The 17,410-nt window shown below is 42.4% G+C and overlaps 2 protein-coding genes across 3 annotated transcripts; one reads left to right on the forward strand and one right to left on the reverse strand.

The window, feature by feature from the left end:
* On the reverse strand, positions 1-7,130 carry mau2 (MAU2 sister chromatid cohesion factor). The gene is made up of 18 exons (XM_035647808.2): positions 6,860-7,130; positions 6,467-6,550; positions 6,236-6,331; positions 5,899-5,993; positions 5,203-5,230; positions 4,850-5,005; positions 4,550-4,696; positions 4,138-4,228; positions 3,910-4,013; positions 3,660-3,737; positions 3,209-3,274; positions 2,981-3,064; positions 2,510-2,559; positions 2,327-2,404; positions 2,128-2,239; positions 1,757-1,847; positions 1,461-1,588; positions 1-1,315 (listed from the first exon to the last, which is right to left on the reverse strand). The coding sequence occupies exons 1-18, from the start codon at positions 7,091-7,093 to the stop codon at positions 1,241-1,243; spliced, it is 1,797 nt and encodes a 598-aa protein (XP_035503701.2). The 5' UTR covers positions 7,094-7,130; the 3' UTR covers positions 1-1,240.
* A 770-nt stretch (positions 7,131-7,900) lies between these two features.
* Positions 7,901-14,116, forward strand: LOC118318294 (mitochondrial coenzyme A transporter SLC25A42). 2 transcript variants are annotated; one of them, XM_035647810.2, is made up of 8 exons: positions 7,901-8,236; positions 8,634-8,773; positions 10,203-10,314; positions 10,544-10,569; positions 11,149-11,315; positions 11,911-12,027; positions 12,536-12,687; positions 12,809-14,116. In XM_035647810.2, exons 2-8 carry the CDS (start codon positions 8,687-8,689, stop codon positions 13,132-13,134), a joined length of 987 nt encoding a protein of 328 aa, XP_035503703.1. In that variant the 5' UTR covers positions 7,901-8,236; positions 8,634-8,686; the 3' UTR covers positions 13,135-14,116. The 2 variants fall into 2 exon arrangements, with proteins under 2 accessions (XP_035503703.1, XP_035503702.1); XM_035647809.2 differs by having other exon boundaries at positions 7,903-8,201.
* Positions 14,117-17,410: the final 3,294 nt, after the last annotated feature.

Below are 17,410 nucleotides of genomic sequence, written 5' to 3' on the forward strand. Positions count from 1 at the left end.
AACTTTCAATCATATTTTTATTGGAAAATTATTGAAAACAACGTAAGCATTAAAAACTTAGGCATTGAATACAATATGGCTAGTACTCAAGATTAAACTGTCCTTACAGAGTGCCTTAAATACCAAGCGTTGAGATTTCTACATGGGATAGCTAAAAATACAGAATCACACTAACTAAACTGACTTTATAAAAAGTCACTGTACAATAAAGGTTCAACAAGTGGTGAATCTATACAAACATACTGTAAAGAAACAGTTTAGTAGATCTATCGAGACAAATTAAAATATAACAAAATAAAATAAATCCACTTTTTGAATATCTGAAAATTATTGTGAGCTCCAAAAGTCTAAACATTATTTGTAAAAATGAATACATCAATAGGGATTCATATATTATGGAACTTCAAAAAATACATTAGATAAATGTGTTTTTGTGTGTGTAAGGTACGAGGGAACCCTCATAGCAACCAAATGATATAAAATCCAGATGTAATTAAACACTGCTCATCAACAGACCCAACAGAGGCATCTTCTGGTCCAAACATGAACTGCACACAGTCGATTGTGTGCCGTCCCAAAACAATGTACACTGCCAGTTAACTGATCAACTGATTATTCTGTGAAAATATATTACATGTGGTCTCTATTTTTTTTTTCTATTATGGATTTTATACAAAAATTTTCTACCAAGAATTTATTTTTAGCAACCCAGGTCAGAAACTATTGTACAGTGGGTCCACATCAGTAACTTCCATGCATGAAAAAAAGAAAAAAAAGAAAGAAAACAGCATTCATACAAAAAAGGCAAGATGTAAAATATTTACCAACAGTTATAAAAATATCAACATGAATAAATTAATTTCTTCTACATTTCTTTACTGCCCCGCGTTCCTACCGCCTTGTTTTCCAACAAATGGAAAAGAAACCTGCCAGAGGCGAAGAAGCCCTTTTACAGGTCGCTGCGTGTCCTTCACTACTCTGATCAAAAAGCCCAACCCTGCCCCGATGTCCTGTAAGCATCCACGCCGTCAGAGAGGATGAAATACATTGTTTTACAACTTTCACAAATGCAATAGCAGACAATCAGGAAGCAATCTTGAGAAGCAAATAAAGTGAAGGCTCAACTTTTGTCACCTGTTCCAATCCTCTCAAACCTCAGCTACAGTGGTCTGACAGCAGGCATCAGTCTGTTGCTTGTGATAATTTAGCAGCTGCTGCGATGTGCACGACAGAGGCTTCCTCATAGCAGGCTCGCAAGGCTGGTGGTGGGGCCGTTCTGGGCTTGGATCTGGACAGGTGGAGGGCCATCGGTCCACTGGAAAATAGAGAGAACTACTGTAATCACAGTACTACAGAAAACCCGAAAAAATAAACCCAATACAATTGTATAAATATATAAACCCAATTTGGCACTAGAGTGCGGATGGGGACTATAATATGTGCAATTCTGCTCGACATACACTGATGAGGTTGTGCTCCGGGAGGCTGCAGGCAGCGATGTGGTCCTGCAGCAGCTGCTGGGAGAAGTTCTGGTGCATCTGGGCCGCTTCATGGGCGTCTATGTTGTTCCCAAGGGCCTTGTTCAGGTCTGCAAGCACAATGCATGGTTGAAATCGATTTTCTAAGATTTGGTGCTCATGAAAATGAGAGCCGTTTCTCTCAGTAAATGCTCTGCGAAGCTTGAGCTTCCATTCAAATATTTTCCAGATGACAAGCCAACGAGCATGAATAGATAAGGGAGGACGTCATTACATACCTTTCAACAGTGCTGAAGACCAGAGTTGAACAGACATGTCCGGGATCTTGCTGGCCAGCTGCATAGCAGGTACAACCATGTTGTTGCTTTCCTTTAGGAGAGAAAAACTAATTTGTTAAAGAACCAAAACATGGAAAAAGCAAAGATGGAGGTCCACATTTACAAACGCTGTAGGCTTTAAAACCCTGATTCATAAAGGAATCCTGCAGGGGGAGGATTCAGATCCCCCCGAGTTAGTGTTATTCAGTGCCGCCACTCAATGTCCACTCTTGTGAACTGGTTGTCATAACACCAGTTATAAACACCCAATCCATAGCTCACAGAGTCTGACGTCAAACATTTAACCCATTTGCTGTTGATTCTCGTCTTACTCTGTGGTTGCCCAGTACGTAGAAGATGTGGCCGAGCAGAACCAGAGAGCAGGCGGTCAGTCTGTTCAGATCCTCTGCATTAGACATCTTCAGGGTTTCCCTCAGGAAACGTCTGCAACACAAAGAAATATAAATGTGAGTCAGTGCATGGCGGACCTGTGGGCGAGTTTTGCACGAATCCATTAAAACTTTGTCATACTTGGCCTCGTTGTAGCGTCCCTGAAAGAAGGAGAGGAGTCCCCTGATGTAAAAGGCTGCAGCGCGGAGGCAGTGGGAGCTAAAAAAACACAAAACAAAGACCAGTTGTTGAGCATGTAATAACATGAACAAGTTTCAACTATTTAATTTTTCATCCCGTCTTAAGAACTCTCATGCCTCTTACCTTACTGGGAAGTTGTGGTCTGGATTTATTCTCTCTAGGAGGCTGTACAGCTGGATAACAAACCACAGAAAAATATCAAAACAGATATTAGTCGTTACTTTTTACAGGGTTGTCTCCACTCATGTTCCCTTTATTTTCTAAATAAAAGTTTGCTTTTATCCAAGGTGACATCACATCCCTTGCGTTTTCTTAAATCTAAAATAAGGATCACTCACATTTGGTTATTGGAGCATTGTGTGGTGTGGGACAATTTATTTGAAAAATAAACACAAATGCTCTCTGGTGGACAAACTATGTAATAGCAACACTGACTTCTAACTGAAATGAAAAAAAAAATTTCTCCCAGTTTTGAGTCTGTGTTCATGTATCTCTTGTTATTTGGCAGAGAAAAAATTTCCTTCAGAAGTGAACCACTTTCGCAAACAATACACTGTTGTCGTTTAAGATGGGAGCCATTTTAACTATACTGACCTCCTGGTGCCGGTTCCCTTCCCGTATGTAGACACTGGCCAAATTGGTTACAATGTAGGTCCACAATTCCTGGTGTGTGGTGAGCTGGAACACAAAAAATACGAGAGACGACATTTGAGACGAGAGGAGAGAGCAGCTGCATTAGAGAGAAGAAGAAGAGGAGGAGGAGAAACAAATAATAATTGCGACAGTATCTGAGGAGATGCGTCAAAATCACCAAGTACTCACCCGCAAGGCTGTAGTGAACTGTGCCTCTGCGTTATCCATACAGTTCACTGAGATACAGTACAGACCCTGCGATATGAAAAGAGCAGGAGAAAATACACTCTTTAAATCCCATTATTAGCGATGCAAGTTTCTGTGTGTGGGTGTTCCTGAAAAGTCTAATCAGGTTTCATAATTTGACCATAGTTTAAAATTCTTACGTAGTTAGTTTTAAAAGGGCATAGAAGGACATGTTATAACGGTTATTCCTAGTAATAGATTTTATTCAACAGTTTATTTTATTTTTAATACAACAACCACTTATCTTGATTTTATTGATATATTGTAGTGATTGCATGTTTACAGGTAAACCTCTGTTTTGGTATTTCTGTTTTTCCACTTTCTGGCAAGAAAACATATTTGTAGACACGAAAGACACAGGTTACACGAAAAATTCAGGCTTAAAAATACTCACTAAAAGTGTGTGAAGCTGAGCAGCATGGTTGGTGAATAACCTGGGGGACTGTTGGCACAGCTGACACACCTGTGAGATCTGGACAGACAGAACAGAGAGCCAGTGTTCAAGCATGCAAATTGTTTCGTTATACGCTACAAAATCGAGCTTGTGATGCCGCTGGACTTTGCTGGGCTGTATTTTAGGCACATTGCAGCAAATTAAATGCGACAAAACTTAATAGCTGTCCATTACAAGAGAAACAATATACCTCTTGTAGCGCAGTGGCCTTGTGGCCCGTGACGAGTCGACACATGATGATGTGCTCCAGTAGAATGACTTGAAAGGTGGAGAGGATGGGGCTGCAGTCCAACACTGAATCGTACCGAAGATGAAAAAAAACAACAATGTACACGATTAAGTGGTGCACGACGTCCTGAAAGCATAGTTCACATGACATTTTGTTAAGACAAGCAGAGGGACAAGGGGGATAACTCACTTTTTAGTTTCTCTAGTTGCATGAGAGCCTTGTCCGTGTACTTCTGGGCTTTCTCCAGATAGCCTGCTTGCATGGAGTGCATGACCGTCACCTGCAAAATGACAAGATAGAGTAAGTGTTTTAACACTGCAACCCAATTTTTGAGTAAGTGTTTGGTAAAAAAACAAAGGCAAATTGTATGATTTTGTACAAGAGGAGTAGGGTGTTATTCAAGATTGCCAGTAACCAAATCTGTTGTGAGTTGGAGAATCGAATGGTTTGTTACTGATGTAAAAGGAATTAGGACTTTTGCATCTTCGATTCCCTGGAATGAGCACAACTGACTTCAATCCATGACAGCACAGATGCTTTTCTGAGAGATTAGAACTTTCAGTCGCTAATATGTGGCACGGAGAGATAGAAGTGACCTTACCAAATAGACGAGGACACACATGTGCTCCTTGGGCAGCCAGTGGAAGAGGTCCGCTGGGTTGCTGGGAAGAATCTCGTCATCGTGGAGTGTAGAGATGGTCTGGATACACTGCTGCAGCTGCTTCAGACACGGCTTCACACTTTTCACCTGAGGAGACATGGACATGATAAACAATTCTTTCTTAAGTCCTAGAAGCATTTTTTTTACTCCCCGCATATGCTCCATATAGCGCTATACATCACTATATATGGAAGCTATCCATGTCTCAATAAATACTCTCTTCCAGACTGGAACGCTTACCTGCCCAGCATCCAGGTAGTGTGTGACCTGTAGGACCAGGAAGAAGACCCTGAGGGACTCCTTCTGGATCGGGTTTCCTTGCCAGTTCTCTACAATCGTTCCGCACAGTGTGAGCAGAGGATGCACCTCCCCGAGCTTCCTCTCCATTAGAAGCAACTAATACAAGAGGAAGAAAGCATACAGTTGAACTTTAATATAAAGTCGCTTTATGTTTTGTTTTCATTATATGGTGACACTACTACTGTTGTATAGGTGTCTTAATGCTGTTGTTGTACATATTAAAAACGAAACTGAGCATTAACACTGCCATGTAGAAACAGTACAAATGAAGGAAAGTATTTTCGAAGACTCACCATTCCTTTGCTGAGGAGAAACAACGCCCTGAAAAGCAACAACATCGGGTCAGTGTGTTCCACTATTAAGCTGTAACACTCAGTCAATACTCATAACACTTTGTGCCTCAGTTGTATCAGTGCCAAGATTAAATTATTGTATATGCAATGCAAATTTTGTGATGCTCAGAGTGATTTGTCTGAACCCATAATGAAAAGAGGGTCCGAGTTGAATGTCACCACCCTCTTCATATCAAAAGTGTAATTTGCAAAGTAGAAATGAAACTTAATAAAAGAAATGGTGTATTCTGCGAAACATCTGTAAAGAGATACTGCAATAGACATGTCAGCAACAAAACAGACTCGCTGCTCAAGAGTTTCACAGTCCACTTCCCTCTATCTCGTTTGGGAAAGCCTATAAAAAAGCAAATCCTCTACATCAATATAAAAACAGAAGCAGAGTGGATCAGCAAGGGTGTAACAGCCAGACTCACATATTACTCATACTTCTGCTTGGGCTGTTTTATATTTTATTTTTGTCTGCTTGAGATGAATAGTGATGTTTGATTAAATTGGAGGTGTCGTATCAATCACCCCCCAATAAACTAATTGGTGCAATAAATAAGTGAACATTGGAGCCCTGCAGCGTCGAGCTGCCTGTCTGATGTATTTTTCATTAGGGGCCATGTGCCAGCCGCCGAAAGCTTTGACCTTTACCTGGTATATTCTGAGCCCACCACTCGGGCGTACTCGGCCCCCACGCCCAGGAGGTCACACGCCGACACCAAGTCTTTCTCCAGTGTGTGAAGTTGCTGCAAGGGACAAAACAAATCCTCATTTGGGGAATTGTTTGCTATTTGAACACAAAGTCAAGACCCCCAACACAATCTCACGAGGACACGCACACGGGGAGCAATAATAAGCGAACTGCGCTGAGACTTGTTGCCGTGTCTGAAATGAAGGCTGTTTTTGGAGGAACTGCGTATGGAAACGGGCCCGCTGTGTAAATCAATGTATGGCCCTTGCAGGGACACACAGCCATGCTCATACATACCGCCAACTGGAACAGCAGCCTGCAGTGCCAGTATGGAGTTTGTTGTGAGATCTGGATGGCCTTGCGCAGCAGAGGTTTTGCAGAGTCCACCAAATTCTGAAAATTCATATTTAGTCAATACAAACACCAACGTCCAGCCTGCTCAGCTGGTGACACCACGGGAGTAGTTGTCTTGAACTCCCAATCCCCTGGCAGGGGTGATGAATGAACGTGATTTGAAAGGGGTCTTACCTGTTGGCAGAAGAGTTCGGACAAAATACTGGCGGCTTCAAACTTAACATCTTCAAACTGAGGAACTTGCTGCGAGATAAACCACTGCGAAAAACACAACACAATACTGAGCGTTAGCGGTGTTGGCAATATTAATGAACCAGGAGTGATCCCAAAAACAAGCGGCTGGATCAACACCCGAGAAGGAACGAACGCGGCCGACTCGGGACGAACACGTTAGAAATAAAGCAGAGTCAGTTGAACCCTAAAGAAAACGAGCCTTCGGCTCCTCTGCGGATGCAAACCGTCCCCGACGAGCAGCGATCTAAGGGGCTTCCGCCGTCCGCCGATCGCGCCGCGTGCGGCCTAGCGCCGTCCGCATCCCCGCTCTTTCCCAGCCCGAGCGTCCCTCACCGCTTTCTCCAGGTGGCTGCGGGCCAGCTCGCTGTTCTTCGTGTGGTGGTACAGAACCGAGCCCAGCTGGAGATGTGTCCGGGCCTCGATCCTCTGCGGGGGCTTGAACTGAAACACGGCCTGTAGACAGTGCACGCAGAGGCGAATTTTGGGCGGACTGGAGGTTCGGAAATGCTCCGCAAAGCCGAGCAGGGCGAGGTACCAGCGCTCCGGGGCCTCGACGTTTGACGCCATTTTACCCGACAACAACAAGTTTTTCAGCGGTATAGCCAGATTCCCGGGTTGCCAGGTTCGTTCAGGTAGATCCCCCAGTCGAAGCCTCCGACGACCCAACTCCATACCTTTTGTTTGTTTGTCTCATTTTTTTTCTTCCTACAAGTTTAATCACAAATTGAATTACACATGACACATTCAAATAAACTGCTGTGCTTTCCTGGTTATGCTTATTTAGTTATTTAAACAAAATATATTAATCAACAGGGGCAATGCATATGTATTATATTTCAGAAAATATGTCCGTTAACCAAAAGGCTAATTTCCCCCTAAATGTCCGTAAGTACAAAAGAGGAATCATTCTGATGTTACACTTATTTTACATAAGAGCAGTGGTTCTTTGAGTGATGAATATTTTGTCACATACCACTTGTACTATTTCATGACAAACTTATGTACAATAACCTAATAATTGCTAAATTGCAGCTATACGGTGTACAGTAGGTCACTCATAACACCAACATCAAAAGGTAAATATACAGTCAGTTATTCAACAATCATTAAAATCAATAATTTGATTTGACAGGGTTAGAACAATTCATCAATGATTGACCTCGAACAAAAATCAATAGAAAATGTTATTGATAACATATATAATACATTTAACTGTGGCGGTAGTTTTTTTTGTGGGGGGGGGGGGTTACTCGAAGGGTAGAACTTAAAAGTTCTGTAAGAAATGTTGAAAGAACGGCAAGTTGGGAAAATATGGCCCTGGTGAATTTAGAGTCAAACCTGGCAACCCAATGTTGTAGATAAACTCGCGAGATTTCGTCCGAGCGACGGGATGAGCGCGTGGGAGTTGTAGTTCAAAACACGGAGAGACTGCGCTGCCCCAGTTTCTTGAAGACCTTGAGGAGCCCGAGCAGACTTGTGTGCAGAAAGAGGCAAGACGCGACGAGCAGAGTTCTCCTCGCAGGCGTCGTCTACAAATACACACGACCCCGCGCCGCAGCGGCAGCGCGACACCTGTCTTGCACCATCGTCGTCAGAAAAAAGCTCCGCTGCGTGACGGGACGACACATCGCAGCCTGCGCCGAGTCGAGAGAGCCTCCTCCCGCGGGGCAGACTGGTAAACAACCCGGGGCCCGTCGAATTCCGAGCACGGTAACGCGATGCAGCAGTGAATCACTGCACCACGGGGCCCGTTGGTTTTTCATTCTCTGTACAACTGTCATTCGCAAGTTGATGTTTGTTAGAGGCGCGGTCACCAAGTTGGTGAACTGCACCCACCCGGGGAATTGACAAGTGTGACGACGCATTGCTATTTATGGTGCATTTGATTCTATGTTTTTTGTTTTGTTTTTTAAAAAGAAGAAGAAGAAAAAAAAAACCCACTGATTGGATCTCCTGTAATGCAATACCCTGTTTACTAGGCAGGCTGTTGTGGGCATGCGTGTGATCGCGCCCCCTTGTTATTATGATACAGTACGGTTACTGGGGCAGGGCTGTCATTCCGATCTGTGGAGTGTATTTGTTTACACGCATCTCTCCCCACCCACAGTGCGGGTGTGCTGCCCCCTGACCGAGGGACCGGGGTGTCTGACCGCCTCACACATGGCCCCCCGCGTGCACGAGCACCAGGACCGCGTGCCCGCGGCCCAGACCGCGGTGCTGGCCCTGCCGCCTCCCGACCGGCCACAGGTGAGTCCCGTCCCCCCCGTGACTCATTCTCACGTTATGCGCGAGCCACAATGATCAGATGGCGCACCTGCGCCGACAGGATGGATCAGTTTGGGCATGAACCTGCATTGCAATTTGGGGTGGGCTCTTGTTGTGTAGAGAGGAGAGTATAGGAAACAGCCCCGTGAGCCGTTTATCAGTCTTTACTATAACACAGTGTATTTAAAAAAGAACATGAATTCTTTCTTAAAGGCAAGGCAAGTTTATTTGTATAGCACAATCCAACAACAAGGCAATTCAAAGTGCTTAACATAAAAGATTAAAAGCAATTGGGAAGAAACAGATAAAATTACATTAAAATATAATAATAATTAAAGGTTAAAAAGAGATAATAAAAACATGTAAATGGAGAAAAAAAAGACAGGTGATAAAAGTTACAGTGCAGTACGAGAAATGATTTAATGACAGGCATCGGCAAACAGAAAGGTCTTCAGACTTGATTTCAAAGAACTGAGAGTTGCAGCTGTCCTGCAGTTTTCTGGGAGTTTGTCCCAGAAAAGGGGAACCTTTCTCCGAAATTGTTCCCTTATCCATTTATAGTACGATCTCGTTCATAATCAGTCACAAAACAAAACGACTCTCCGACTCGGCTCTGTGCCACGGGGCTGTTGCTGTGTGGAGCAGTAAAGCCCTTCCTGCCTTGTACTATACAGACAGGCCTCTCCCAGTACGTTGCTGTAAATAGCAGGGAGGTGCCTGCTAATCTAAAGCTGGCCTAAATTTACAAATGCAGTAAGTAGGATTGTAGCAGAGAAAATTATAAAGATATACAGTAGGGTATGTTAGCAGGATGGTAAATAATAGCAGATTTTACAGCAAAGTCAGCTGCAGGTGAAACTCTATGTGGGTAGGTAAATTGACTGGTTGTATGGTAAACTGTATCAGTTGTATAAATGATTGAACCAAATCGTAAATATAAATGAATGAAATCCCAAACAGTGTATTCCCCCGTGTGGTTCAAGTTGTGACACATGTTTGAGTCATCTGTTTGTCAGATGCCCTTCTTATCTGTCAGTGGGATTGTTTATTGGGTTCAAATGTCCTCCCCTCCAGCTGAATGAGTGCTCACGTGCTCACACACACACACACACACACACACACACACACACACACACACACAAACAGTTGTCATGTTAACCCACATACAGATTTAGCTGTTTCTGTTAATGCTGATAACATCGCTAAGTGGTGGACTCGTTTGCTTGTGAATATCAAACTTGCACACTAAGAGATATTGTAGTGATAGTGATTGAACCTAATTTGCATTTGTCCATATTTGTCCATAATACAGCACCACTATAAGGTCGAGAGGATATCCTGATATCTTCTCCTTTGACGAAATGCCTCCTGAAGTAACACAAGATATAAACGTGTCTTTTGTGTAAAACAGGACTTGAGTCCCAGATTCACTGCGGTGGACTCCCTGCTGTGTGGTGCGTTTGCTGGAGCTTTGGCCAAAACCGCCATTGCACCGCTGGACCGGACCAAGATCATTTTCCAAGGCAAGAACGACACTCCATATAACTAACTTTCCAAATATATAATGTACAGCTGAATGGGCTACTTGTAAGTTACTTGTGTATAGTCTGTTGAGTTGTGCTCTCTGAAGTTTTCACTGACTGTCGCAACTGCTCTTAACTAACCGCTAATCCTCTTAGTCAATGTTTAGCCTACATGGGAGAGTGTTTTGTTTAGCCCTGAAATTCACAGTGTCTCTCATCGTTTTTACAGTGTCCACAAACAGATTCTCTGCTAAGGTAAGTTCAGTTGTCTATCCTATCAAAAAAGCATTATTAATGATGATTGATAATGATTATTAGGCGGATGTGGTAGGCAGGATAAAGGTAGAATGTATTAATGCTGAAAGAATGAATCAATAATCGATTGCGATTTTGATAACTGATAAATCATTCGCCATTTAGCAAGTAAAAATACTAAACAGCTGATTGTTACCTAGTTACTTTCCTTCATTTTAAATCATTATGAATTTAGTATTTTTGACTGACTTAACAACAAAAAATAATAACTAATAATTTTAAGATGAGACTTACCATTAGCTTTTTTGTCAAAACAATAATTTTTGTCAATAATCTTTTTCATTTTCTGAAAAAAAGTAATTTTGAGTTTCAACTTGAGGATTCATGCACAGCATTGATCTTTGCTGTAGCATTATTTTTACGGCCTTATTCTCACACTGACACACATTAAATATGGGGTTTTACACTTAAATATTCAGTGGGACTGTGTTGAGCATGTTCTGATTATTAGAAATTTAGCTGAAGAAAATATGCCTCCACCGCTCCTAACCAACTTACTATATACATATTTGTACCCAGGAGGCCTTCAGGCTCATTTACTGTACATACATGAAGGAAGGGCTGCTGAGTTTGTGGAGGGGGAACTCTGCCACCATGGTCCGGGTCATGCCCTACGCTGCCATCCAGTTCTCCTCCCATGATCAGTACAAAGAACTGCTGGGGGGCTACTACGGCTACCAGGGAAAGTGAGTAAAGAAACCGTGATTGAGTTTTTAAAATATATATTTATAAAAAAAACATCAGGTCGGTCAGTTGTCAACCACTTTGGTCCAGACTGTAACAAATCTAGAACTAAGGAGTGAATTGCCATGAAATATAGATATGCATGATCCCTGGAGGATAATGTGTAACAACTTTAAATTAGTTTCATCATCTATACTTTTGTTTATGTCCAAATACCTCCGAAATGACATTCCCATCATCCACACATTGTGTATGAGCATATTTTGCTGGTGTAGCATTTAGCTCAAAGTGTTTTTTTTAACCAGCAAAAGGTGTTTTGTTTTGGGGTTTAAATTTTTTTTATACCATACCATGTTTTTCTGCACATTGCTAATAACTGATTGCACATACTGCACTATTGCATGTAAATTCTTTATATTTATTTTCATTATTCTTTATATATTTTTACATACATTTTCCGTATATATTGTATATTTCGTAAGGTGTGTTGATTGATACCTGCTGCTGTAACACCGGGAAATCCCAGCTTGGGATCAATACAGTACCTATCTCATCTCATCTTATCTTATCTTAAGTCAATGGTGTTGTTTGTTTCAGAGCTCTGCCACCTTTCCCACGTTTCCTGGCTGGCTCTCTGGCCGGCACGACCGCTGCGATGCTCACTTACCCTTTGGACATGGTGCGAGCCAGGATGGCAGTCACTGCCAGAGAAATGTAAGCTGATATCTCCTGTTCCAGAAACAGAATCAGAAATAAACTGGGTACATTGCCACAACACACATACGTCCCATTGTTGCCCTCTGCACTGCAACAAAATGGAGTGCGTTGCAGTTTCTAGCTATTTCTAAATATTTATGTAACGCAGAAGCTATTTATGTGGTGCAGCAAACTCAATTACTAAAATATTGGAGCATTGGAATTGATTTTTCAATTACACTAAACCAGTTGGGAAAAAAAGGTCTAGCTATGATTGCACTGCAGTTAGCCTTAACTACAGAACCTGAAGCGCAGTTTGGTTTGTAGTTCCTGCAAATTTTCCATGATGTATTTTTCACAAATAACACGTTTCTACGGAATGATGAATTTGATATGGTTAAACAGATCAAACGGTCAAAAGGTCATATTCCGATCTCGGCTCAATATTGACCAAATTTGTAGTTCACAATGGAAAATTATATGAAAATAGTGTATTTGTCTTGTGCGACGCTTCTTTTTCCGACAGGTACTGCAACATCATGCACGTTTTTGTGCGTATCTCCCAAGAGGAAGGTTTGAAGACACTTTACAGAGGTTTCACTCCCACTATCCTGGGGGTCATCCCATACGCAGGCATCACATTCTTCACATACGAGACCCTCAAGAAGCTTCACGCAGGTAAAGAACAGTACTATTTTTTCTTTTCTGCTCAGTGGGGTTTAAATTATTTAGCTGAATATGTTTAATACCTTAAGACGTTGAACACTCTCTCTTTGTGTTTTTGTTTCCCTCACTGTAGAAAAAACAAAGCGATCCCAGCCGTACCCTTATGAGCGCTTGGCCTTTGGTGCATGCGCGGGCCTGATTGGGCAGTCTTCCTCTTACCCTCTGGACGTGGTACGCAGGCGCATGCAGACAGCCGGCGTTACCGGCTCATCCTACGGCACAATTCTGGGGACCATGCGTGAGATTGTGAAACATGAGGGAGTTATACGAGGACTATATAAAGGCCTGAGCATGAACTGGCTTAAAGGGCCCATCGCCGTGGGGATTAGCCTCACCACGTTCGACATCACACACGACCTTCTGTTCAAATTGCATCAGATGGGCTACTTCACTCACTGAATTGGTCGGGAGCAACAGAGGGGAAGCAAAAAGCACAGATGAGACTGGCATGATGAACTGGTGTTCAATTCTGTCACATGGCGATAGTCTCTGCACTCAGTGCAGGTCCATCCTGCTACACACTCCTGTTGGCTTCAGACAGGATGTTGGATGAGTGTGGATGGGTGATCTGTAGCGCACACGGAAACACAGCATCTCAAACTTTGGTTAATGCACAGTCAGCTGAGTGAGGGGGCAAATAAAGTGTCTTTAAATGTTCGCACAATCACAACTTTGTTTGGATATCCTGGTGCCATCGATAGTGGATAACGGCTGTTTTGTTTGTGTTGTGTTGTTAAGTTACGCTTGCACTTTATTTGGACAATGTTCTTTCAGCCTAATCCCATGTCTACAGAGAGAACTCTGTTTTTAATCAAGTTCTATAGCTTTTCAATTTGATTTTTATCACATATTTTTTCAAATAACCTGATCGTGCAGGATGTATGATTTGTGCCTGATGATAAAAGGGTGTTTATGCAAAATGTTTTGTTTTTAAATTTCAAATTTTATGATGGTGCCTATGTGGATTTGATTGATGGAACCAATGATTGTAGGAGGGTGATCATGTCAGCAGGACTGCACAATTTCACTGTCCATCCAGCACTGAGGTAGTGTGGTAATGTGTTGCAAAGTCTAATAAGTCAAAGATCAAATATGAAAAATAAATATATATATCAGAGATGTTGATTTATATGCATATTATCAAGATTTCATTTTTAAACTGTGCTTACACAGTTGTGCATATTCTATCATTGCCTTTACTGGATTGTTGGGTTCTGTTTACTTAAGATTTTTATATATATATATATATATATATATATATTTACACCAAAACATGTATATCAGTCATAAAATAAGTAAGTGATAATCACATCTGCTATTATAAACACAGTATTCCTTAAGATGCAAGTTCACAGTTGTCTCAATAAAGTGTTCATCCACATCACCGAGCAACAAACTCCTTTTGTCCACACGAGGGCGCCATGGGATAAGAAAAGGTCATCACACCACCAGTTGGCGTTAAAGAGTGCTCTCAAACTTGAAATTTCAATTTGTAGGTTGTATAGTTACGGGAGGTTTTTATTATCAGACACAGAACAACCTTCAGCCTTCAAATGTACAGCCACCGTTTGAAAAAATTAAACATCACACACACTACAACATCACAAACAGTAAGTGAATATGTGTTTTGCAACTTTCCTGCTGTAAGAAAAAAAGATACTGAAGCTCAATTTAGAATTTAAATTAATAATGATTTCTTATATGTCATATTTGTTTGGAACAAAAATGCAACGACTATCACTTTTTGATTTGATACTTTCTGACCTAGATGTGTGCTTCACTGGTGCTACACCACTTTCCCTTTCTCCTCCAGTAGATGGCAGCATTGAGTCACTGCCCTCTGTTCGTGCTGGACCATAATGAGTTGCTTCAGTTAGGTTCTGATCACCTCATGGCCTGAACTTGACCTGCCCTCATCTCTGCTCACTGAGACACACTGATGTCACTCTTGCATTTTCATGAAAGGATTATGTGTAAAAAAAAATTAAAAATTGTGCAACTTTTTTATGGTGCATAAAAAATGCGTCTATAATACTGAACTAAATTCTAAGAAAAAGAAAACTACAAAACCCTACAAACCCTACTTACTAATTAATCGTTCATTTATGATAATGTTTTATTTTCCTATTTTTTATACATAGATGTTCTTATGACAAAATGATGGTGTAAATACATTGTAATAATTCAATCTTTTAAAGAAAAAATACTCTTGTTAAAAACAGTCAATAAAAATAACCAGAAATTAGTTACCGCTGTGTTGTAGATAGCTCATTTATTGAACTACACACTCACACACTACACACATCTAGAACTTCTTAGACCGCGCGGTTTGTATTTCCTTCAATAGAGGAGATAGAAATATGACCTTATTATTACTGACACACATCATTCTAAATCCTGTTAACAAAATGTATTTATACTACAATACTAAAAGTTTTAAATATGTTTTAATTCAGTTTTGTTCAGTTCAGTTTGAAATCTATTAAAATAAATACATTATAACAGTGTGGTATGCTGCATATTATTTTCCGCACTCATCCTGTTTTGCTGCACTGGACCATGCGCATGAGCTGTGACAAAATGTGTCTAGTATGTGAGTGCGACTGTGCCCGGTCTGTCGCATTGGTGATAATATCGCTTACCACCTGAAAAGGCATTCTGTTTCTTCACCAGTGTTGTCTCCTGAACTTCACATCTGAGCGGCTGGATGTCCATCTGTCCATCCCTGCATCTCTTGTCCCCCCCCCCCCCCGCCTATATGACCTTGACTGTAAATGATGGGGTATCCTGCCACCCTACCGTGTGCAGCCACCCAGCCTGGTATTGCAACAATCGAAAACAATACCACTGGGTGGATAACATGGTTGGAGGGCGGGTGCCTGAGAGATGCAGGAGGAGGAGAGGAGGAGGAGAGGGTGGAGGGATGGGAAGATGCCTATTGAGGCAGCGTTGCCATAGGTAACCTGGATCTGTGCCAGGAGAGGGTGGTGAACCATTTGCATGTATTCAAATCTCGCATGAATAATTCACTTTGAAGTCCCTGCCGGAGCGCTGGCAGACAATAGCTGTTCACACACACACACACACACACACACACACACAGATGCATAGTATATGGGCGAAAATGCCCACAAATACAGCCTTCCCATGCACACGGACCACGCCTGATCCCGTGGGAGCAAGGTGAGGAGGTTAAACTGGGAGACACAGGAATAAAGCTTTGTTCGGTACTAAATCACATTTGGATGCGTTGAGACAGAGGCTGCGGCTGTAATATTGTTCTGCATGAGCACTAAAAAAAACGCTCTGTTCTGGTTGGATGAGGCCATCTCTACCCAGAACACAACAGATGGTGTATAACCAGGCATAGGGGCTGCTTAAGTTAAGGCTTATACTGTAGATGTCACACTACAGGAGGCAATGTATGGTAAACATATGCATGCATACACACACACACACACACGCACACACATGTTCTCGCCCCTTGTGGCACCATGCATTAACCACACTGCTGTGGACCCCAGCTACAAAGGCCTGCTCAGAGTTAGCTCCTTCAGCACCTGGCACAGACAGCAGCTTTCATAAATTCAGGCAGCTTTAAAAAAACGCCCTGAGAGGCATTTTATCAAACATGAACGGGGCCTGTAAACGTTTCCCCGTAAACTATCCCTTAAAAAAGCCAAGAAATGAGTGAGAAAATATCAAATCACGGTGCCTTGGCTATAAAACTCAGTCGAGAGCAGCTATAATATCGCACGCATGCCGCTATTTACAGGTGCCGCAGGGACGTCATCCTCTGCCGCTGCCACCCTCCGAGCTCCCTGTCCCCGTTGCTGAGTCTTGTTAATTTTATAAGATCCAGCGTATTGCCACTTATCGGCTGGCAGCGTTGTAAAAGCTCTGGGGGTCAGTGCATTACTGAGCTGCTGGGCTCCGCTCTTCCATTAGAGGGAGTGTTCAGGCTGCGTTGGCCTTCACTCAATCAAATGCAGCCTCCAAATGGCTGCTCCAAGTGCAGATGAGGGGGCACAAACACACACACACACACACACACACACACACAAATGGAAACTCCTTGAATGTCTGGTTGTGAAACTATAGTATACGTATAAATCTGAGCACATAAATCTGGGCGCACACACACACACACACACGCACAGTATATGCTTGTTACCTCTCTGTTTCGAAGGCGGGGGGGGGGGGGGGGGGGGGGGGGGGGGGGGGGGTAACACATCAATTTGCATGGAGTGTTTGCATTTATAGAGAGTAACTGTATAAGTGTATGTGTTTGTGCTGCAGCTGACATTTTCACCACTTGGCATTTGAACGCATTTAACACTAAATGGGTTGCAGCCCCGCCCCCCCCCCCCCCCCAGACTAGAACAGCGAGCAGAAATAAGAATCAAGGAGTCCAGCTGTTGCAAAAATAGAAATTTAAATATAATTTTTTGTTTGCCGGAACATGCGGAACACCATCATTTCTCAGTCAGGAAATGAGGTCGTTTTTTTTTGCACCACATGCCTTTGAGGGTAGAGTCAAGGTCATATGTTAAAGTTAAAGATGAGCGTTACTGTGAGTCGGGGTGCATTCCTCTCTCACAACAAGCAGTTATGATGTTATAGTTAATATGCACCTGCCTTCATTTTCCTCTTTCCCAGTCTTTCTGTTGTCAGG

The sequence above is a fragment of the Scophthalmus maximus genome, chromosome 13 (genome assembly GCF_022379125.1).
Source record: "Scophthalmus maximus strain ysfricsl-2021 chromosome 13, ASM2237912v1, whole genome shotgun sequence".
NCBI classification, from domain to species: Eukaryota; Metazoa; Chordata; class Actinopteri; order Pleuronectiformes; family Scophthalmidae; genus Scophthalmus; species Scophthalmus maximus.

What these genes read in the sequence shown, in the direction of transcription:
- mau2 (XM_035647808.2), bottom strand. Translation starts at nt 7,093, where the DNA reads ATGGCGTCAAACGTCGAGGCCCCGGAGCGCTGGTACCTCGCCCTGCTC. An exon ending in TTCTCCTCAGCAAAGGAATG is followed by an intron (nt 5,006 to 5,202) that starts GTGAGTCTTCGA and finishes CTCTTGTATTAG; the next exon opens with TTGCTTCTAATGGAGAGGAA. An exon ending in AGTTCACTACAGCCTTGCGG is followed by an intron (nt 3,065 to 3,208) that starts GTGAGTACTTGG and finishes TTTGTGTTCCAG; the next exon opens with CTCACCACACACCAGGAATT.
- LOC118318294 (XM_035647810.2), top strand. Translation starts at nt 8,687, where the DNA reads ATGGCCCCCCGCGTGCACGAGCACCAGGACCGCGTGCCCGCGGCCCAG. An exon ending in GACCAAGATCATTTTCCAAG is followed by an intron (nt 10,315 to 10,543) that starts GCAAGAACGACA and finishes TCGTTTTTACAG; the next exon opens with TGTCCACAAACAGATTCTCT. An exon ending in CAAACAGATTCTCTGCTAAG is followed by an intron (nt 10,570 to 11,148) that starts GTAAGTTCAGTT and finishes ATTTGTACCCAG; the next exon opens with GAGGCCTTCAGGCTCATTTA.